Below are 24,348 nucleotides of genomic sequence, written 5' to 3'. Positions count from 1 at the left end.
ATGGGACCTAGCGAGCTTAGACTGCCTAGGCAGCTGGTCTCTTTCAATGTGTCTTTGATTTAAATAATGTTAATTAATTGTGACTTCTTTTGTTTTATTTCCATGCTAAATGCATTGTCGTTTTACCTTGTGATTAGTATTTTCGATTAACTTATGCTTTAAATTATGCTAATTTACCTACATTTTATATATAGCCTAATGTCTATCAACTGCCAAATATGTTTTTTTGTGATTTTATTATAAGAATTATTTATTTGTTTCAAGTGTACATGCTGTACTGAATATTATTATTTGCATGCACTGATGTGTGTGATATATTAGTTACATAAATTATGCTTTTTCATTATGTCGGTCAAAAGCTATTCATAGCTTATGTTAAACTGTTGATGATAGTACCCGACAATAAATAAATATTGACTTGACTTGACTTGACTTGCCCTGCCCTTCAAATGCCGAACGCCAGGCAATGGAGCTACTTTTAACGTCTTTCGGTATGACGCGGCAAGGGATCGAACCCACGACCTCCCGCTACGTAGGCCTACGCTTAACCACTAGGCCACTGAGACGGTTATTGCACATAGTTTTATTCTAAATATTTTAATAATTATATATTGTTTATGTTTTTCACTTTGGCAGATTGTTTGTCATTTTTTTAAACTTTTATCAGATCCAATTTCAACTACAGTCCTGACGTTTGGCATTTTTGTAGCAAGACCAACACAGAATAATTGGAAAAGATTCATTACAGAGCTTTAAAAATGTTTTTAATTTTTCATATAGTTCAATTGCCAAAATTACATTTGAGCAGGGTAAGATAGATTGCTATTGAAACTTACAAAGGTCTGTACTGTATGGTATTTCACCAGAATATGTTCGAAACCTGGCCTCTTTTAAGACATGTTATTTTAATCTGAGATAAGAAAACGGTGCAGATATTCCATCAGTAAGAACAACTAATTATGGGAAAAACTCTTTCCGCTTTGAGGCCACTTATGATATATTTAATATTTTAGAAAATTAATAAAATGCATAAAATCTAATATTGCGGAAAAATGGCGGACAAAATGGCCGCCGCTGATAAGATAATAGCAACATACATTGGAATTTCATGTAAAATAAATAACTCTGACGACTAAATAAGTATAAGAAAGTATATATGTACTGATTGGTTATGACACACAGAATACATTTGAAAAATAAATACATGCAAAAATCCAATATGGTGGACAAAATGGCCGCCGCTACATTAGAAAATACATAACATATTTACACATACACTTTTGTACACTATGAAGTTCAAAACATTGAAAATTGATCAATGAGTATTTATTTCATAGTTAGATATGGTGTGTGTGTGTGCGTGCGTGCGTGCGTGCGTGCGTGTGTGAATAGTAGTGAAAGAAAATACATTTTTGTAGCAAATATGGGTGCATTTATCAGGCAGGAGTTGAAAATGAATGGTGTTCATTGTTTTATTATTTTCAAGTTTCATTTATGTTTTATGTATGTTTTAAGAGCCTTTATAAGAAGTAAACTAATCATGTAGTCCACTTAATGTTTAAAAAGTATTTCCATTTTAAAATATGTACCAATTAATGAAGTTAAACTGGTAATATTTGATAACTAATTAAAGACATAGGTCAAATACATGATATATACAAGTGTGTAAATGTTAATTCACATCAACTGATTGCATGTTAAGCATTTCAGGATTAATGAACAGTAGCAGAACACATGCACACAAAATGTAACATCTTCAGTAAAAAACTAAATAACAATTTAGATGACATGTTTAAATGTCCATAGCAGAATAGTTCTAAGAACTAAGCTCGTCATATTCATATTTAAGCTGATATGTAGAATTTTATCCATTTGCGTTTGCAAGTTTTAGGATTTCACCATTAAACCATTCAATCTCATTTGAATCAGGAATCATGATTTTTTGTTTCATATGGTCTTTCTAAAGAACAAATGAGGTCCATCTATGAACTTTGGAAGTAGATATTTCTGTTGTGGCAGTTTCAGTTTATGTCTAGATGATTTTATTTTTGTCTCAAGCAAATTATTTCCTACTCTTACATTTTCCATCGCAGAGTCTATAGCTGTGTATGTTACAGTTTGGTTTTCTTTGGGTTCTTGATTTTCAAGGGTTGCATTTATAGTAAGAATAGTTTTCAAATTTTCTTCCAGCTGGTCAACTGAAAGTTTAGTTCCTTTAAACTGTTTTTGGAAAAGCTCGATATTTTGTGTATACTCTTTTCCTTGCTTCTTTATCTTTCTATCTTGTTTTCCTTTTATTTCTTTCAGCTTCTCAGACAACAGTTTGTTTCTTCTCTCTTTGATCTTTAACTGCATCTGTGCAGTGTCTTTTCTGGCTTGTTCAATTATTTCTCCCCGTTCTGCCTTTGTTTTATCTGCAATCCATGCTGAAGATTCATTGTTGGTCCACATGATTATGCTTTTAATGCATACAATTGATGCAGCAATATCATGAGGATTTGTTATTGTGACAGCTGCCGCTCTATGTCGTTCATTATTGCCTTGGCTGTAATAGTTGCCACATTTTAGTTGGTATTTCACTTGTCGTTCAAGAATAAGGAGCATGCGCCCTGTGGCTAGCTCTAGTGTCATTTGAGTGTATGTCTCAATCGTTGCATTTTCAAATTCATCTGGGAACAATGTTTCTCCTTCAAGCAGTGCAGATGAGTCTTTTGAATATTCTTCTAACTTCAGTTGAATGATCTCTAATAAAGGATTCAGGTCTAAGATGTTACTTTTGCGATCAATTTCTCTCTATAAGGGCCATGTTATCAGTTTGTCTATAATTCCTAGTGCTCCAACACTGCTCAAAAGACTTGTCCCTGAATGTCACTCTTCAGCAGGTCATTCGGATCCGAGAGACTATCCAAAACAACATTTTTATCATTTTTATGATGGTATATCCTTCCGGCAGCACAAAACAAGTGATTGTACCTATATCCTCGAAGGTGACCAATTGAATTATTTTGTCTTTATTCCTGGGGTATGCTTGGAAATGTTTTCCTGTCACCGATTTTTCACAGCCATGCATAGTCAGTGCTTTGCTTATTGTTCTAACAAGCCTGGCCTCTCCACTTTCAGACCATCCCAAGCACACAATTTTTTCAAAGACACTCAAACATTTGTCAACCTCGTTGTCCATATTTACGAACACAGGCATTTTACAAAAATAATTCGACAATTTGCACAATTTTGCTTTCGTATCATGTGAGAATGTGTCTTAATTTTCAACAATGTCTTGTATCAAAAACTCTCTCAATTCCTGTAGTTGTTTATTGCAGATTGACGCCACCTTGGTCAGACATTGTTGCAACAATTATATTGCAACTAATTGTCACTTTGGTTATGTTTGATTGCATTTGGTAGTTCAGACAGGTTATCGTGAAATGTTTCAAACAATGTTTTTGAGTCTCCTCCAGCAACTTCTGACAAACCTTGGCTGTATGTTATTTTATATGATGTTGTAATCTGGAATGATTGGAAATGACGATGGAAATTTGTTGTAACATCTTGATGTAAGCAATTTCCCATGACTGTTGAAGCATCACCACCCGCATTCACCATAGCCTCTGTAACCTGAAACTGTGCCATCCAGTTTGCTTCAATTCTGAGACGTGATAGGACACCAGTACTAGGAAGTTTACTAACCGAGTCTTCCCTGTCAAACTTTGCATAAATGTTTTTATTACAGCATTTACCTTTTTCTGGCTCACTCCAAATTCATAATTTTCTGATGGACTTCTGATGTGTTTTGGCCATTATACAAGCTCATTATTTTATTATCGTTCAAAACTTCATTAATCACTTCGAGTTCAACAATTTGATGTTGTATACAAAGTTGAAAACCCTTCTTTACCTATGTTGTATGCGTTTAATAACGACCCGTTACAGTGTACCAGATACAATAAACCTTACACAGCCATGTGCTTGTGCAAGTTTAGGCCTGAAGGAGTATTTTCAGTCTAGTGTTTGTTGAGGCAGATGATGTGAACAGAAAGGGGAGGTTACAATGCGTGGAGCTTACCGGGCAGCCCACTATTCGTTGCGGTACGTTTTAACTAAAACTGTAGATACTCTTCAGTGTAAACTTGAAATTATTGCGGGAAAATGAGCACCGCAGGATCGGTATCGAAGGTATAATCCTAATTGCAGTGCCGTAGCTACACTGAGGCACGCCGAGGCACCTGCCTCGTTGATTTGTTTTGGCGTATAACAATTTCTACAGCTCTAAAATATTTTTTTTCGATTTATTTCATTTACCTCAATGTACACAAACCACCGACCAAAGTTACTCCAGAATGCAGGAAATCGCTTCTTAAAAAATCCGGGGGGGGCGGCGGTCTGGGGTTGTCCTTCACTCCTTAGCCCGATTAAACTTGTTAAACTCATGCCGTTTATTGCTATCTCAGTGCCACCATTAAATTTAATCTGGGAGACAAATTGTGCATGGTGTGGCCTCTTAAGTTTAAACCCACTGAACTAATCGGATGGCTGGTTCTTTATACCCACACACTAGTACTATATTATTCAACCCCAATGATAATAAATAAAGTCAATTATTTGTAGTTTTATTCAGTTTATTGTATGACGTTACCGGAACATTAAAACAAGCTAATTATCAACCTCCTGTGCGGCACATGTAAAATGTGTTGATTATTAACCTAGCTACAATAATGAGCGATCAGGGATCCTTTTTTTAAAAATATTTTGACATTTCTTATACATGTATCCCTGTATTGCTACAACTCTCTTCCATTTAACATCAGGCGAAATAATGTATAGTAATATTATGCATTGATGTTAAATAATAACGGCAAAATTGTTCAATATATACCCGACAGTGATCTAAACTGGATTGAATTTGTCATTAGAGTCGTTATTTTCAAATGAATATATTCTGGGTCACGAATACCCTTTTATACACAACCTGTCAGATTTGTCCCAGATTTACAGATATCGGAATACTTGATAAACAATGGAAACAATATAAGTGTTTTATGATATCTGAATACGTTTTTTGGCATAATGACATAAATAAATATGTGTTTACATAGGCTTTAATATTTTCGTAGAAATTTGAATTTATAATGGAGATAATTTCAAAATTGTGGCCGCGAGGATTCTCTGTGCAAGGATCGTTTGCTACTTTTTGCTGGGATGGTGGACGTCACGAGTATGCCATAGTAAAGAAAAATCCACAAAAGACTTGTTAACGGCCATTTAGGTGGACTAATAATTAACCGTGTGTGTTTGAGTGTTGCCACTTGATTTTGTTTCTTTGATCAAATATTTAATCGATTATTTAATCAAACAACCCTACTATGTTTTCACAGTTTGCAAAAACACATTAAATAACTCCACTATTTAATATCCTTTATGTGAGTGCATCTTTATTTATGACCCTGAAATTAATTGACATGCGTATCTGCCCTAATTGACATAGTGTCCCATTGTAGTGTCATAAACTGCATGACGTAGATGAACATAACACAATATCGGCGCATGGTGAATTTGCAAACAATTTAGGATCCCATTTTCGCTTTTTTTTTTTTTTTTTTGAAAAACCATGAATTTAAGAACCCACAAAGTTGTCCTTTGTCAAAAAAGCAGGAAATTTTAAGCCCACGAATATAAATGATTTCACAGTAGTAAAGATATCTCTGTTTAAAGTCTTCATTTGAAGCAAATTATTGCAATCTGACGTGGCATTTATGAAGTAATTTATCACGTGGTATACCCACACACTGTATGTACTCACTTTGCAAATATTTAAAGGGAATTTATTCTTTGATCAAATTACAACAACAGCCAATCAAATACATTCATAAATGATATTTAATGAAATCACAAGGTCCCCCAAATGCTTGGGACCAGGCATAACAAAATCAACTATGGAAAAAAATGGCTTTTTATTTCTTATATTATAATTATGTTGTAGTGTTATTGGGTTTAATTTATTCATCACAATTGTCATTCATGTTGGAGGCATGATAAATATATATAAATTAGGGATGGCAATGAGTAGTAAATTAGGTACTCGAGTAATACTCGGGTAATCTTCCAATCAAGTAGTCAGGGTAATACTGGTCATTTCCATCTATGTTTTTAATCCTAAAATAAGTGTCCATGTCTGTACAACATCAGAAAGATTGATAAAAAGTGAAACAAAATGTTATTTTATTCATTTAATTTTTGGCTTGTCCTTTTTATTTCATTTTACATATAAACTTACCACAAATTACTACAAATACACGGCCTCTAAACGCCAGCTACGCCACTTAACGGTGCAAAAAATGAGCTGTCGACACTTCCGTGGTGGAGCTGTGCCCTATGTTTACATGAACACACAGGAGTATGGTTTGTATTTTATTTCACAGACACATTTCGAAAATCGGGTGAAGTGGTGGAGCTGGCATTTAGAGGCCCTGAAATATAGTGCATTTGAAATAAAAAAATAATATACAGATAAGTATCATGTCATGAAGTCAGCAGATGATAAACTGAGAAAAAAACATGCTAGGCAGAAGCTCCACGTCTTTAAAAAACTTGGTCATCTTCTGGGGCTTCTCTGGCTGCTTTGTTGAAGTTGTTTCAGATTCGTGTTTTAATCAGTTGCAGATGAGCATGCTTTCAGTGCCATCATTTTCTGTTAACTCTACACTGCACAGTGTTCATTTATTTGCCGGGCTGCCCCCCCAAAAAATAATGACGCTATGAAATACTTTTTCATATTGGAATATTTTTGTTTACCTCATTTATGTGGATAATTCTCCAATAGAGATATCCATAGTGATGATCATTGCAAAAATATGTCCATTAACCAATCAATGTTATAATTTGCATGTCAACATGTATTATTTGGTTAACAATAGAATCAAGTGGGAGTTGTACCGCTATCCAAACTTCGCTAATTGATATCAGAGCAAATTGTGGCCCTTACTTGACAGTTGATGTAATCTCACAACTGCAGACATATATGTCAATAAATTTGAAAGGGTCAATAATGTAGCGGGGATGAGAGGGTCTGTACAGTGTGTTTTGTTGGTCATGCTCCAGTATTGTTACATCATATGTTGTCTGCATATCATGCATTTTGTGAAATTTAAAACAAGTATGTTACTGTTTTTTAGCTCTACTGGCCAAAGGCCAGAAGAGCTTATGCGATGGTAACGTGTACGTAGTATGTGCATCCGTGCGTCCGTGCATCTGTAAACAATTGCTTGTGAACACGATACAGTCTTCAGTTTTGATTGTATCTCGATGAAACTTGTACAGTATCTAGATATCCATTAGAGCTGGGTTCCTTTCGAAAACCAGCCAGATCCGCCCATGCATGCCTAGATTATGGCCCTTGATAGTATAAAAAAATGCTATTGTATAAACAATTGGTTGTGAACACGATACAGTCTTCAGTTTTGATTGTATCTCGATGAAACTTGTACAGTATCTAGATATCCATTAGAGCTCGGTTCCTTTCGAAAACCAGCCAGATCCGCCCATAAATGCCTAGATTATGGGCCATGAAAGTTTTAAAGAAATGCTTTCTATTTTTAGCCAGATCTGCATGAGTGAATTCTATTTTAAGCCAAGTTTACATGTACATGTAAATTCAAGTTAAGGGAGACAATTTGCAAGTCTAGGATTTTGAGAGACAATTTGCTTTTTGCTTCTGCAGTTGATTTTGTATATTACTCTGCCTTGTTCTTGTTGAAAGCCCAAAGGCCATTTTTAAGCTTTAAGTTCTGTAGTTTGCGCATTCATCTTAACAAAATTGGTTGCGAATGTTTAGTTATGCACCTGGTGTCATTTCTGGCCACACCCAGGGTTCACAGGTTTGGTAAACATAAATCTGGAAAGGTTTGAAAATCTTTTTGTGTGTTCGTGCATCCAGCACAATTGATTGTGAATGTTTGTTCAAATTGATCAATGTTGTCCTAGGATGCCCTTGACTTTGAACACAAAAAGTTTGTCTGTTTGATGACTAAAGTATCTTTGGGCGTACAGTCTTAAACTTGGTAGGAGGGTATGGCATTAATTGTAGATGATCCTTATTAATTTCAGAGTCAGCAGGTTATAGTATGTAGATCCTTCTTAGAAATTTCTTTTGATGTTGGGCCTGTTTCAACACTCTCTAAATTCACTATTGATACATTAATCAGCAAAAGTCTGTCCACACCAGTCTGTACGAAAGTCGTTATCACATTGCAGGACACGAGGTCCTGCAATACAGTCTACATTGCAGGACCAGACCAGTTTTTGCAGGTCGGGAAATTTTATGTACATTTCAGTCATTCTCGTAAACCAGAGTGATGGTGCTATCAAATCTCTAATGAATGAGATTGATTTAAATGAAAGTCAGGGCTTTCATCAGGTCTAAAACCCAAGAGTCAGTGACTCTTGAGGTCTGATTTTCAAGAGTCAAAATCAGATGTTTAAGATTCATTGTCAGTTTTATTACTAAATTCTGTGTCGTTCTTCATAAATAATTGTTCATATCTGTAATATGATGGCATTGCAAGGTATATTATTATCTATACTTTGTTTTATATTTTCCGTTTCGGAAACCTGAATAAAAAAAAATTACAATTTCCATTTTTTTATTAAGATCAGTTGTATTATTTCTTTCAAATTAGAAAAAAATCATGGAATAAGAAAATTGATCAATAAAACTTTATAGAATACCTTGTTTTCTTATTTTCTTCTCAGTCTCTTCATTGGGTGGTATACAAATTCCAACCGTCAAAACTTGGAAAAATATGTTCTGACTCCTATGAAGGTATTATTTATTAATGCATGTTGAGTGAAAAAAGAATAATGCTTGTACTATTCGTTATGTAATCCTATGCATCCTTGTCAGAATCCTATATGCACCAGCAAGTGTTTAATTGCAACGACATTTTTCTCACTTGTACTTTCAGTTTCACTTTGAAGTTTTTCATTTTTTTCCGGAATTGATTAATAGTAAACAAAAACATTCAACGTTTCTATTGTCAATATTGCTACATATTTGTTTTTATTTTTCATCAATGGCATAACAATAAAACTATTTTGTTATAGAACTTTACTCTACACTGACGATTTTGGCAGTTCTTCTTTCGCTTTCATTAAAATTGACAGGAAGTAAATTGTGCACCTGTTCCCCGCACTTTTTAGACCATGTGCTTCAAAGAATGTTATTTTTTTTGTTACACATTAATAACTAATACAAATATATTTTTGAATTTCAAATAAGACAAGATATAAAAAAAGCGAAAACAAATTTATCTTAGCTGTGTTGTTTTTCAAACCCTCGTAAAAAGCCGAGGATATCCATTAATTTGCATAATGGGCGGAGTTATCACATCATTGAGTTTGAGTTGGTAACCGGTCAGATTCAAGATCGATAATCACTTGTCACTTTTGCAGTTAATTGCTTTTGACTTTAATTGATTTAACAATTCTTTAGAGCTTGTGCTGTGGCTCCTTTCAAATGATGCCGACTCTTGCACTGATATACAAACAACAGACATTTCCGTATTTTGAAGATTTTGTATTTTATTCGATGCAACCCCCACTTTACAAAGTTGCAAAATTTATCGGATAAATACAATTACTAATAAAATGAAAGTCAAGGTCCCCCAATCTTGAAAAAGTCCTTGGAATGCTAAGAACAAAATTATCAGTAGATTTAATAAATATGTACTTGTTATCACCATCTTTGTATAACGTAAATGTAAAAATATATATCACATGACGCGTGTCATTCTGACACATTGAAAGAAACGTAACAACACGCTGTCCACCGTGTATGAAACACTAAACTAAATTGTGTATTTGTACTTAAATTACCATCTTTAAAGCTTTTTTCAAGCTCGATTACATTGAGTATCCAGTGTTTAAGTCATGTACTCTCTGCATTATTTAATACTTGGTATGACCACCATTTGCTCGGATGACCGACCTGCATCGGCTGCGCATGGACAAGACGTAATTTCGACAAGTGGCCTGAGAAATACGGTTCCACTCCTCCATGACAAAATGTCTCAGTTGCCTCAGATTCTGTGGAGCTCTTCTTCTGACAGCCTTACCGACTACATCCCAGATACGCTCAATCGGATTGAGGTCCGGTGAGCGGGATGGCGTTGGCAGAACATTTATCCTGTGAGCAGCTAGAACAGCCACTGTGCGACGTGCTGTGTGGCAAGGTGCCCCATCCTGTAACAATCGCATGCCTCTATTATTCCGTATATGAGGAATACAAACGGAAAGCAATAATCTCATTAATGTACCTGTCAGCATTTAAATTACCGTGAATTCTGACGGCAACAGTTTTTGTGTTCATTGACATCCCTCCCCAAATCATTACAGAACCCCCCGCCAAATGGTGTCTTTCCGACTATACAGCTATCTCTGAATCGTTCATTTCTCATTCGGTAAATTCGTACATGACCATCTTTATCGTATAAATTAAAGCGTGATTCATCATTAAATAATACAGCCACCCAGTCCGCTCTGGTCATCCGTAAGTGATGACGAGCCCAGCGTAAATGGGTTAGTTTGAGCTGATCAGTTAAGATAATCCCATGAAATGGGCGTCTGCAGCGTACACCATTTTCCCTCAAACTTTTACGCACAGTCTGGGCGCTGATAGGGCGACCAATCATTCCAACTGTTACCCTCGATGTATCAGTAGCTCGATGTCGCCTGTCTTGAAGGTGTGTATTGAGAATGTTTCTGTCCTGATTTCTTGTAGTAGCTCGTCCTCTTGGCTGGCGTGGCAGGTGTCGGACAAAGCCTGTCGTTCTGTATTTACGAAACAAACGTATTACTGATGTGCGGTGCACATTCAGCATTCTTGCAACCTAAAAATGACAAAATTTGCAGGTTTCTGAAAATGGCCTAAGTTACATGTATATTTAATATCTTTTTTTAAAAAGTCTGATTGAAAACGAAATTATAATGACTGGCAAAAAATAAGTAAACGAACACTTACAACATTGTAACTTGCACCACCTTCAATTAGACCAATCGCTCCTGCTCTTTCTTGGTTTGACAGTTTCGGCATTTCAAAAGTCTTTCCTAATAACTGATGCAAATGGTAATGTCCATGAATTTAACCGTTTATTTTTAGACTACTTAGAAAGTATATGTATTACTTACCAGTATTCACAAGTTTCACATGAGCAATTAAACAGTTATTTATCAGGTTTTTTGGGGGGAAAATAAATATAAAATCACATTAAGATATAATACTAACAGAGATTATAAAATCGAAATTTAATTTATTATAAATTTGCAAGAATACAGTTAATAATGTGGAGTACTGAATAGTTACTAAATTTGCGCCTTCGAAAAAAGGGGTTTCGTTGGATAATTAATAAAATCTGTTATCTTTTAGACTTATTTTATTGTAAATTTTATATCAAACAATGTCCTCTGTAATAATTTCCTGAAAATATTAATCAGTTCCTTTCGGTAGTTTTAAAGTTATTGGGAAAATGCTACTAGTAGCGTTAGAAAAGTTGTAAAGTGTATACATGCGAATGTCGGGCTTCGCTTTTTATTACGGGCGGGAGCCGAGGTCCGGCATACAGACTGCCACACAAAGATTTCACTGTAAAATGGGCCAGAAAATATATTGTGTTGTGAAACCTACTTGTTTCAATTATTTCCTTTCAATAGATTTTGGCTTGGCACATATTTCTATATATTTTCTCATTTCAGGGGTGTTTTACATTCAAAGGAAAAAAGAGAAGAGTCAATGTGGGTGAGTTTAACTTTATTTAAACATAAAATGTTACCCTAAGTAAATGTTTTATGTTACAGAAATAATACTTTGGGAATTCAAGAGGAAAACATTTGTGTGTATTTTAGAAATATGCTGGTTGATTTACTTGTGTTTTAATTAAGCATGAATTCTTTATTGAGTTATCAATACAGCACTTATTAAATAAAAATATATGTGCATCATAAAGGAAAGAAACAATTGAGTGTATATGAGAACCCTTGTCTGTGTCTGTTTGAGCTTGGACACATTTCTAGTGTCAATGCCAGATAGTGCTAGAAGATTTATTTGGCATACCCAGAAAACTAGTTGCTTATGAAAATGTGAAGTTGAAAAATATGTTTTTGGCTATGTGAAACTTCAGAAGATTACCTACCAAGGGCACAGAACAAGGACATAGAGTCGTGCCAAGCAAGGTTTCATGAACTGTGGGAGGAGATGGACACACAAATGCAGGTGCACGTCATAAAATTTATGCATTGTCATAATTAACAGGGTTTGACACTAATAATCAGATTCTGAGACTCTTAAATACCGGTCTGGTGTGTACCCTATTTAGGTTAGCATGTTTAACATCATAAAATACAGGCCAAGTTTGGCTCTCCACTAATTTTTTATAAACTTATGATCCCTTTTTAACTTAAATTTCCCAGAAATATGCTTTATGGATAATAACTTGCGAAAGGGTTGAGATTTGTATATAATTTTTGAAACACATGTCTAACATAAAATACAGATCAAGTTCAACTTTGGTGTCAAACCACCAAATTTGGACAAAGTTATGGATCCTTTTTAGCCTGATTTTTCATTGGAAATAGAATGGCTAAACTCATGTAGGCATTAACAATTCTGCCTTTAAGTTTTTATTCCATGTCATAGAGTCAATTCTTTTTATCCAATTGTTATGAAATTTTGTCAGATTACTTTTCTACATGTTGTCTTAAACATTTGTGAATACAACTATGTCACCTCAGGGTAAAAACAAGGTCCCTTGGTTAAGGGAAACATTCTTCCTATGTCATAAATGAATTTTTATATCCAATTGTTATATAAATGAAAATTTGTCTTGGATATTTGTGAATATGGTTCACATCAGGTCAAAAACTAGGTCACAAGGTAAAATCTAAGAAAATATTTGTCCATTTTTAGCTCGACTATTCGAAGAATAGGTGGGCTATACTACTCGCCCCGGCGTCGGTTTCCTATTAAAGTTTTAGGGCAAGTTGGGATTTTCACTTATAAGTCCAAAACCATTCATTCAATTGACTTAACACTTCACACAGTTGTTCAGGGTCATCACATGATGAGGTTAGATAACTCCATATTATTCTTTACACAGATTATGGCCCCTGATTGACTATGGAACTTAGGTTAAAGTTTAAGGGCAAGTTGGAATATTTATTAATAACTTCTATATTCTTTGTTCAATTGACTTAATACTTCACAAAGTTGTTAAGGACCATCACACAATGAGGTTACATAACTCCATATTATCGTAAATACAAGTTATGGCCCCTGATTGACTTAGGTTAAAAGTTTTAGGGCAGGTTGAAGTTTTAGGGCAAGTTGGGATTTTCACTTAAAACTCCAATACCATTCAATTGATTTAATACTTCACACAGATGTTCAGAGCCATCACAAAATGAGGTTAGATAACTTCATATTATCTTTTATACAAATTATGGCCCCTGATTAACTATGGAACTTAGGTTAAAGTTTTAGGGCAGGTTGGGATATTTATTAATAACTTCTATACCCTTCATTCAATTGACTTAATACTTCACACAATTGTTCAGGACCATCACCCAATGAGGTTACATAACTCCATATCCTAAATACAAGTTATGGCCCCTGATTGACTTAGGTTAAAGTTTAAGGCAAGTAAAAGTTAAGGGCAAGTTGGGATTTTAATAAAAAAAAAACTGTACCATTCATTAAATGCACTTAATAAAATTCAAAATTATTTATGATCATCTTTCAACAAGAAACATAACTCCGTTTTAAGCGTTAATACAAATTATGGCCCTTGATTTTTTTATTTTTTTAAATTTCCTTTGAAAGGCATATTTGTATATTCTTAACCACATTTTCATAATGGGAAATCAAGTTATTTGAATGACTTGCATCATTGTTTGGGTTGGCTGGTGGGAGAGCAGCATAAAGGTCACCTTATGTATCGAAAATTTTAGATAGGTTTGACAATAAGAGGTCAAACTTGGTATTATTACATCGTTATTGTATTCTTAGTCAAAGTGGCGTAGTCGAGCGTGCTGTCTTACGACGGCTCTTGTTTTCTGCAGGATAACTTGGTCACATTAAAGTATAATAGAATTTTAGCAAAAATCAAACAACAGATTTTTTCTGCACTAAATTTAAAAAACAGTTCTCCAATTTTCATGACATTTGGTTAGTTTACATACAAACACACACATACACACATGCACACATGCTTTCTCACTGGCACACACTCTGTTGACCTGTCAGCACCACTGTAGTGATTGTATTTTCAGGATCTTTATATTTTACTTCTTTGGTGTGTCACATGGGGTCAAAAACTAGGTCACTGGGACTTATCTTTTTGGAAAAGCTAATGTATTTATAAAATGTTCTTTTTTTCGTCACACAATTGGGATAGTTTCTGTTCATCTTCATGAATTGTTATCAGGATATTTGTATGAATTATATCTCTGATAAGTTTAAATATGGGTCTTCTTGGTAAAAAACTAGGTGCTGTAATGCTGTATTTCGGCATTGGCGCCTTGTTATACTTACAATTTTCAAACGAAATCTATGTCAAGACAAAAAATTCATGAAAGGGTCAACAGATTAAATAAAGAAATTGATATACATGATAATTGTTTAACCCCATCAAATCTGTTCGATCTTGGTTACAATTTAACAATTTTTGAAGGAGTTATGGACCCTTTTCAAAGAATAAATTTAATATTCCTGTGTCAAGGGGGGACCATGTGGGTTATTTTATCATTCCTCTGACAGCTAGTTATATTTCTACGGATCTTTTTATAAATTTTAGACAGATTATATAAGGTTTACTCATATATTTTACGGTGCAAGAGTTTGGAAAATTGGTTTCTCTGGTAACCAAAGTTAGATGCTTCAGAGTACTTTGAACACATGTGCATTTGATTGTAACAATTATACTTCTCTTACAACAAGCTTTGTTACTGTCAAGGATATTTTGTAAATTCAAAAATATAAAATATGTGGAAACATTTCAGTTGCCAACAAATTTTTTTTTGAACTGTGTTTCCAAATTTATTATTGGCTTTAGTTAGTTTTATAATACAGATAAATATCAAAAGAATGAAAGATGCCCCTAGGGTAAATTCATTTTATGCCTTTAATACATCATTATTGAAATGGGACTCTGCAAGAGTTTTGTAGCATTTACCATATTTCAGCCTGCCTTTTACACTGTTAGACAGTATCTAAAAATATTCAAGGAAATATTTGAATTTCTGCATTTAATTATATAAATAAAAGTATTCCTTTAATGAGATGTTGTTTGTTTATTATTCAAAACATTATGTATTTTAGATACTGCAGTCTGATTTTAACAGCAGCATATTTGAGGAGCTACTGACGTATACTCAGTGTGCACATGCTAGCTTTTCACTGGAAACGTGTGCAAGTGCCTCACTCAGAGAGATACCTGCAGCTGCATTGGTCACAGGTGGGATGCTAAAACCAAAAGCAATATTTAAGTTAAGAAATATTAAATGAGGGTGTTTCAGTTTTCGATCTAGTTATTTTTGCTGCCATTTGAAGTTCCAGTTACAAGGTGGTAAATGTTCAGTATACTGGGTGAGTAGATGGAGTGTGTATGGAAGGTGTTTGTTACAGGGTGGTAAATGTTCAGTATACTGGGTGGGTAGATGGAGTGTGGATGGAAGGTGTTTGTTACAGGGTGGTCAATGTTCAGTATACTGGGTGGGTAGATGGAGTGTGGGTGAAAGGTGTTTGTAACAGGGTGGTCAATGTTCAGTATACTGGGTGGGTAGATGGAGTGTGGATGGAAGGTGTTTGTTACAGGGTGGTAAATGTTCAGTATACCTGGTGGGTAGATGGAGTGTGGATGGAAGGTGTTTGTTACAGGGTGGTCAATGTTCAGTATACTGGGTGGGTAGATGGAGTGTGGATGGAAGGTGTTTGTTACAGGGTGGTCAATGTTCAGTACACTAGGTGGGTAGATGGAGTGTGGGTGGAAGGTGTTTATTACAGGGTGGTCAATGTTCAGTACACTGGGTGGGAAGATTGAGTGTGGATGGAAGGTGATTGCTACAGGGTGGTCAATGTTCAGTATACTGGGTGGGTAGATGGATGTGGGTGGAAGGTGTTTGTTACAGGGTGGTAAATGTTCAGTATACTGGGTGGGTAGATGAATGTGGGTGGAAGGTGTTTGTTACAGGGTGGTAAATGTTCAGTATACTGGGTGGGTAGATGGAGTGTGGATGGAAGGTGTTTGTTACAGGGTGGTCAATGTTCAGTATACTGGGTGGGTAAATAGAGTGTGGATGGAAGGTGTTTGTTACTGGGTGGTAAATGTTCAGTATACCTGGTGGGTAGATGGAGTGTGGATGGAAGGTGTTTGTTACAGGGTGGTCAATGTTCAGTATACTGGATGGGTAGATGGAGTGTGGATGGAAGGTGTTTGTTACAGGGTGGTCAATGTTCAGTGTACTGGGTGGGTAGATGGAGTGTGGATGGAAGGTGTTTGTTACAGGGTGGTCAATGTTCAGTATACTGGATGGGTAGATGGAGTGTGGGTGGAAGGTGTTTGTTACAGGGTGGTCAATGTTCAGTGTACTGGGTGGGTAGATGGAGTGTGGATGGAAGGTGTTTGTTACAGGGTGGTTAATGTTCAGTATATTGGGTGGGTAGATGGAGTGTTGGTGGAAGGTGTTTGTTACAGGGTGGTCAATGTTCAGTATACTGGGTGGGTAGATGGAGTGTGGATGGAAGGTGTTTGTTACAGGGTGGTCAATGTTCAGTATACTGGGTGGGTAGATGGAGTGTGGATGGAAGGTGTTTGTTACAGGGTGGTTAATGTTCAGTATACTGGGTGGGTAGATGGAGTGTTGGTGGAAGGTGTTTGTTACAGGGTGGTCAATGTTCAGTATACTGGGTGGGTAGATGGAGTGTTGGTGGAAGGTGTTTGTTACAGGGTGGTCAATGTTCAGTATACTGGGTGGGTAGATGGAGTGTTGGTGGAAGGTGTTTGTTACAGGGTGGTCAATGTTCAGTATACTGGGTGGGTAGATGGAGTGTGGATGGAAGGTGTTTGTTACAGGGTGGTTAATGTTCAGTACACTGGGTGGGTAGATTGATGTGGATGGAAGGTGTTTGTTACAGGGTGGTAAATGTTCAGTATACTGGGTGGGTAGATGGAGTGTGGATGGAAGGTGTTTGTTACAGGGTGGTAAATGTTCAGTATACTGGGTGGGTAGATGGAGTGTGGATGGAAGGTGTTTGTTACAGGGTAGTAAATTTTCAGTATACTGGGTGGGTAGATGGAGTGTGTATGGAAGGTGTTTGTTACAGGGTGGTAAATGTTCAGTATACTGGGTGGGTAGATGGAGTGTGGATGGAAGGTGTTTGTTACAGGGTGGTAAATGTTCAGTATACTGGGTGGGTAAATGGAGTGTGGATGGAAGGTGTTTGTTACAGGGTGGTAAATGTTCAGTATACTGGGTGGGTAGATGGAGTGTGGATGGAAGGTGTTTGTTACAGGGTGGTAAATGTCCTGTATACTGGGTGGGTAGATGGAGTGTGGATGGAAGGTGTTTGTTACAGGGTGGTGGATGGAAGGTGTTTGTTACAGGGTGGTTAATGTTCAGTACACTGGGTGGGTAGATGGAGTGTGGATGGAAGGTGTTTGTTACAGGGTGGTTAATGTTCAGTATACTGGGTGGGTAGATGGAGTGTGGATGGAAGGTGTTTGTTACAGGGTGGTAAATGTCCTGTATACTGGGTGGGTAGATGGAGTGTGGATGGAAGGTGTTTGTTACAGGGTGGTAAATGTCCTGTATACTGGGTGGGTAGATGGAGTGTGGATGGAAGGTGTTTGTTACAGGGTGGTTAATGTTCAGTGTACTGGGTGGGTAGATGGAGTGTGGATGGAAGGTGTTTGTTACAGGGTGGTAAATGTCCTGTATACTGGGTGGGTAGATGGAGTGTGGATGGAAGGTGTTTGTTACAGGGTGGTAAATGTTCAGTATACTGGGTGGGTAGATGGAGTGTGGATGGAAGGTGTTTGTTACAGGGTGGTTAATGTTCAGTATACTGGGTGGGTAGATGGAGTGTGGATGGAAGGTGTTTGTTACAGGGTGGTAAATGTTCAGTATACTGGGTGGGTAGATGGAGTGTGGATGGAAGGTGTTTGTTACAGGGTGGTAAATGTCCTGTATACTGGGTGGGTAGATGGAGTGTGGATGGAAGGTGTTTGTTACAGGGTGGTAAATGTTCAGTATACTGGGTGGGTAGATGGAGTGTGGATGGAAGGTGTTTGTTACAGGGTGGTTAATGTTCAGTATACTGGGTGGGTAGATGGAGTGTGGATGGAAGGTGTTTGTTACAGGGTGGTAAATGTTCAGTATACTGGGTGGGTAGATGGAGTGTGGATGGAAGGTGTTTGTTACAGGGTGGTTAATGTTCAGTATACTGGGTGGGTAGATGGAGTGTGGATGGAAGGTGTTTGTTACAGGGTGGTTAATGTTCAGTACACTGGGTGGGTAGATGGAGTGTGGATGGAAGGTGTTTGTTACAGGGTGGTTAATGTTCAGTATACTGGGTGGGTAGATGGAGTGTGGATGGAAGGTGTTTGTTACAGGGTGGTAAATGTCCTGTATACTGGGTGGGTAGATGGAGTGTGGATGGAAGGTGTTTGTTACAGGGTGGTGGATGGAAGGTGTTTGTTACAGGGTGGTTAATGTTCAGTACACTGGGTGGGTAGATGGAGTGTTGATGGAAGGTGTTTGTTACAGGGTGGTCAATGTTTAGTATACTGGGTGGGTAGATGGAGTGTGTATGAAAGGTGTTTGTTACAGGGTGGTGGATGGAAGGTGTTTGTTACAGGGTTGTTAATGTTCAGTACACTGGGTGGGTAGATGGAGTGTGGATGGAAGATGTTTGCTACAGGGTGGTCAATGTTCAGTACACTGGATGGGTAGATGGAGTGTGGATGGAAGGTGTTTGTTACAGGGTGGTAAATGTTCAGTATACTGGGTGGGTAGATGGATTGAGGATGGAAGGTGTTTGTTACAGGGTGGTAAATGTTCAGTATACTTGGTGGGTAGATGGAGTGTGGATGGAAGATGTTTGCTACAGGGTGGTAAATGTTCAGTATACTGGATGGGTAGATTGAGTGTGGATGGAAGGTGATTGTTACAGGGTGGTCAATGTTCAGTATACTGGGTAGAAAGATGGATGTGGATGGAAGGTGTCTGTTACAGGGTGGTAAATGTTCAGTATACTGGGTGGGTAGATAGAGTGTGGATGGAAGATATTATTTACAGGGTGGTAAATGTTCGGTATACTGGGTGGGTAGATTTAGTGTGGATGGAAGGTGTCTGTTTCAGGGTGGTAAATGTTCAGTATACTGGGTGGGTAGATGAAATGTGGGTGGAAGGTGTTTGTTACAGGGTGGTAAATGTTCGGTATACTGGGTGGGTAGATGGAGTGTGGATGGAAGGTGTTTGTTACAGGTTGGTCAATGTTCAGTACACTGGGTGGGTAGATTAAGTGTGGATGGAAGGTGTTTGCTACAGGGTGGTTAATGTTCAGTATACTGGGTGGGTAGATTGATGTGGGTGGAAGGTGTTTGTTACAGGGTGGTAAATGTTCAGTATGCTGGGTGGGTAGATGGAGTGTGGATGGAAGGTGTTTGCTACAGGGTGGTTAATGTTCAGTATACTGGGTGGGTAGATAGAGTGTGGATGGAAGGTGTCTGTTACAGGGTGGTAAATGTTCAGTATACTGGGTGGGTAGATGGAGTATGGATTAAAGGTGTTTGTTACAGGGTGGTAAATGTTCAGTATACTGGGTGGGTAGATAGAGTGTGGATGGAAGGTGTCTGTTACAGGGTGGTAAATGTTCAGTATACTGGGTGGGTAGAAGGAGGGTGGATGTAAGGTGTTTGTTACAGGGTGGTAAATGTTCAGTATACTGGGTGGGTAGATGGAGTGTGGATGGAAGGTGTTTGTTACAGGGTGGTAAATGTTCAGTTCACTGGGTGGGTAGATGGAGTGTGGATGGAAGGTGTTTGTTACAGGGTGGTGGATGGAAGGTGTTTGTTACAGGGTGGTCAATGGTCAGTATACTGGGTGGGTAGATGGAGTGTGGATGGAAGGTGTTTGTTACAGGGTGGTAAATGTTCAGTTCACTGGGTGGGTAGATGGAGTGTGGATGGAAGGTGTTTGTTACAGGGTGGTGGATGGAAGGTGTTTGTTACAGGGTGGTCAATGGTCAGTGTACTGGGTGGGTAGATGGAGTGTGGATGGAAGGTGTTTGTTACAGGGTGGTAAATGTTCAGTACACTGGGTGAGTAGATGGAGTGTGGATGGAAGATGTTTGTTACAGGGTGGTAAATGTTCAGTATACTGGGTGGGTAGATTGAGTGTGGATGGAAGGTGTTTGTTACAGGGTGGTAAATGTTCAGTATACTGGGTGGGTAGATAGAGTGTGTATGGAAGGTGTTTGTTACAGGGTGGTAAATGTTCAGTATACTGGGTGGGTAGATGGAGTGTGTATGGAAGGTGTTTGTTACAGGGTGGTTAATGTTCAGTACACTGGGTGGGTAGATTGAGTGTGGATGGAAGGTGTTTGTTACAGGGTGGTTAATGTTCAGTACACTGGGTGGGTAGATTGAGTGTGGGTGGAAGGTGTTTGTTACAGGGTGGTTAATGTTCAGTACACTGGGTGGGTAGATGGAGTGTGTATGGAAGGTGTTTGTTACAGGGTGGTAAATGTTCAGTACACTGGGTGGGTAGATTGAGTGTGGATGGAAGGTGTTTGTTACAGGGTGGTTAATGTTCAGTACACTGGGTGGGTAGATAGAGTGTGGATGGAAGGTGTTTGTTACAGGGTGGTAAATGTTCAGTATACTTGGTGGGTAGATGGAATGTGGATGGAAGGTGTTTGTTACAGGGTGGTAAATGTTCAGTATACTGGGTTGGTAGATGGAGTGTGGATGGAAGGTGTCTGTTTAAGAGTGGTCAATGTTCAGTATACTGGGTGGGTAGATGGAGTATGGATGGAAGGTGTCTGTTTCAGGGTGGTCAATGTTCAGTATACTGGGTGGGTAGATGGAGTGTGGATGGAAGGTGTTTGTTACAGGGTGGTAAATGTTCAGTATACTGGGTGGGTAGATGGAGTGTGGATGGAAGGTGTTTGCTACAGAGTGGTTAATGTTCAGTATACTGGGTGGGTAGATAGAGTGTGGATGGAAGGTGTCTGTTACAGGGTGGTAAATGTTCAGTATACTGGGTGGGTAGATGGAGTGTGGATTAAAGGTGTTTGTTACAGGGTGGTAAATGTTCAGTATACTTGGTGGGTAGATGGAGTGTGGATGGAAGGTGTTTGTTACAGGGTGTTAAATGTTCAGTTCACTGGGAGGGTAGATGGAGTGTGGATTAAAGGTGTTTGTTACAGGGTGGTAAATGTTCAGTTCACTGGGTGGGTAGATGGAGTGTGGATGGAAGGTGTTTGTTACAGGGTGGTGGATGGAAGGTGTTTGTTACAGGGTGGTCAATGGTCAGTATACTGGGTGGGTAGATGGAGTGTGGATGGAAGGTGTTTGTTACAGGGTGGTTAATGTTCAGTACACTGGGTGGGTAGATTGAGTGTGGGTGGAAGGTGTTTGTTACAGGGTGGTTAATGTTCAGTATACTGGGTGGGTAGATTGAGTGTGGGTGGAAGGTGTTTGTTCCAGGGTAGTAAGTTTTCAGTACACTGGGTGGGTAGATGGAGTGTGTATGGAAAGTGTTTGTTACAGGGTAGTAAATGTTCAGTATACTGGGTGGGTAGATGGAGTGTGGATGGAAGGTGTTTGTTACAGGGTGGTAAATGTTCAGTATACTGGGTTGGTAGATGGAGTGTGGATGGAAGGTGTCTGTTTAAGAGTGTTCAATGTTCAGTATACTGGGTGGGTAGATGGAGTGTGGATGGAAGGTGTCTGTTTCAGGGTGGTCAATGTTCAGTATACTGGGTGGGTAGATGGAGTGTGGATGGAAGGTGTTTGTTACAGGGTGGTAAATGTTCAGTATACTGGGTGGGTAGATGGAGTGTGGATGGAAGGTGTTTGCTACAGGGTGGTTAATGTTCAGTATACTGGGTGGGTAGATAGAGTGTGGATGGAAGGTGTCTGTTACAGGGTGGTAAATGTTCAGTATACTGGGTGGGTAGATGGAGTGTGGATTAAAGGTGTTTGTTACAGGGTGGTAAATGTTCAGTATACTTGGTGGGTAGATGGAGTGTGGATGGAAGGTGTTTGTTACAGGGTGGTGGATGGACGGTGTTTGTTACAGGGTGGTCAATGGTCAGTATACTGGGTGGGTAGATGGAGTGTGGATGGAAGGTGTTTGTAACAGGGTGGTAAATGTTCAGTACACTGGGTGGGTAGATGGAGTGTGGATGGAAGGTGTTTGTTACAGGGTGGTGGATGGAAGGTGTTTGTTACAGGGTGGTCAATGGTCAGTGTACTGGGTGGGAAGATGGAGTGTGGATGGAAGGCGTTTGTTACAGGGTGGTAAATGTTCAGTACACTGGGTGAGTAGATGGAGTGTGGATGGAAGATGTTTGTTACAGGGTGGTCAATGTTCAGTATACTGGGTGGGTAGATGGAGTGTGGATGGAAGGTGTTTGTTACAGGGTGGTAAATGTTCAGTATACTGGGTGGGTAGATGGAGTGTGGATGGAAAGTGTTTGTTACAGGGTGGTTTATGTTCAGTACACTGGGTGGGTAGATGGAGTGTGGGTGGAAGGTGTTTGTTACAGGGTGGTTAATGTTCAGTACACTGGGTGGGTAGATTGAGTGTGGGTGGAAGGTGTTTGTTACAGGGTGGTTAATGTTCAGTACACTGGGTGGGTAGATGGAGTGTGTATGGAAGATGTTTGTTACAGGGTAGTAAATTTTCAGTATACTGGGTGGGTAGATGGAGTGTGGATGGAAGGTGTTTGTTACAGGGTGGTAAATGTTCAGTATACTGGGTGGGTAGATGGAGTGTGGATGGAAGGTGTTTGTTACAGGGTGGTAAATGTTCAGTATACTGGGTGGGTAGATGGAGTGTGGATGGAAGGTGTTTGTTACAGGGTGGTAAATGTTCAGTATATTTGGTGGGTAGATGGAGTGTGGATGGAAGGTGTTCGTTACAGGGTGGTTAATATGCAGTACACTGAGTGGATCGATGGACTGTAATATGTTCAAGTTGCAGTGGTATCATGGTCCATAAGGTCACAGATCATGGGATAGAAATCAAATAATCATAAACATACTCATTGACATGTATTGTAGTTAACATTTTTAAAGTCAATGTTTGGAATTCTAGTGTGGTGTTAATCATCCAAGCAAATTCAATCCCTAGCAAATTGCTGCAACACAATAAACACAGCCACATTAAATTGATTTTCTCATGTGCATATTATAGTTACATGTAACAGGTATACAGGAAAACTTGATTGTCATGATGTATGGAAAAACATTCAGGAACAACAATAACCTTGTATGAAACATTTTAGGTGTGAACACACCAGACCATGGCACAATGTTCGGTAACCTTGTCTCAATGCTGCGGGACAGAGTTACGCCCCTTGTCACCATTCTCAAGTCTAAGGACTGTCAAAGTGTGAGGAACATTCTCACCAGAACTATGTCCCAGCTCCTGGATAACACACACCTGGTATGCAACTTTGTACACTCGAATAACAGTTATTTTCTACTTGATTTTTGTGATAAAATGTTCAGCAAAAATGAAGGGAGTCTGTGGGTTGGTAGTCACTTGATGCAAAAAGTCCTAGCCTTCTGAATAAAACAATCAAATGTGGGGGTTGGGTAGATAATTCCCCAAAATTAGTTGGAGGATAATTTTAGAAGTCACTTCAAAATTGGGTAAATCTATGAAGAGGGAAAGACATCAATAAATAGCCCAAATGCTGTTAGCGTGCCCTTTAAAAAAATAAGTTTAAGAACTTTGCATAACAGTATCATTGAACATGTTAACACTGTTAATACTTAGTTTTTTATTAAAATGTATTCATTAATACTTGTGTAAAATAAGATGCATTTTGTTACATGTAGTAGTGTACAGAAAGTTAGGTAAATACAGTGGGAATCCAGCTATTTGGGAATATAGCCCTTCTCAAAATTATGGTGTAAAATTATTTGGTGATTTCGCCACAATATTTGGATTTCCACGCCAAGTCATGTGCATATAAAACCCTAGTGATTCAATATGTTAACATTTTGGAAAATTACAATCATGTTCGTATTTATGCTGTTAAAATACCAAGTTACATGTACACTCCCACTT

At 38.2% G+C, this 24,348-nt stretch overlaps 1 protein-coding gene across 2 annotated transcripts in view; it reads left to right on the top strand.

The window, feature by feature from the left end:
* The first annotated feature begins 4,114 nt into the window (after positions 1 to 4,114).
* Positions 4,115 to 24,348, top strand: part of LOC128237317 (origin recognition complex subunit 3-like) — a 57,133-nt gene continuing 36,899 nt past the window's right edge. For both annotated transcript variants that reach the window (XM_052952719.1, XM_052952718.1), the window contains exons 1-5: positions 4,115 to 4,173; positions 11,743 to 11,785; positions 12,168 to 12,259; positions 15,362 to 15,497; positions 23,558 to 23,718. In XM_052952719.1, coding sequence (XP_052808679.1) covers positions 4,147 to 4,173; positions 11,743 to 11,785; positions 12,168 to 12,259; positions 15,362 to 15,497; positions 23,558 to 23,718 — 459 coding nt within the window. In that variant the 5' untranslated portion in view covers positions 4,115 to 4,146. The remainder of the gene's footprint in view (positions 4,174 to 11,742; positions 11,786 to 12,167; positions 12,260 to 15,361; positions 15,498 to 23,557; positions 23,719 to 24,348) is intronic.

This window comes from Mya arenaria, chromosome 6, assembly GCF_026914265.1.
Source record: "Mya arenaria isolate MELC-2E11 chromosome 6, ASM2691426v1".
Lineage (NCBI taxonomy): Eukaryota > Metazoa > Mollusca > Bivalvia > Myida > Myidae > Mya > Mya arenaria.
Note: the sequence above shows the minus strand (reverse complement) of the source record. Positions and strands in the feature narration are given on the sequence as shown.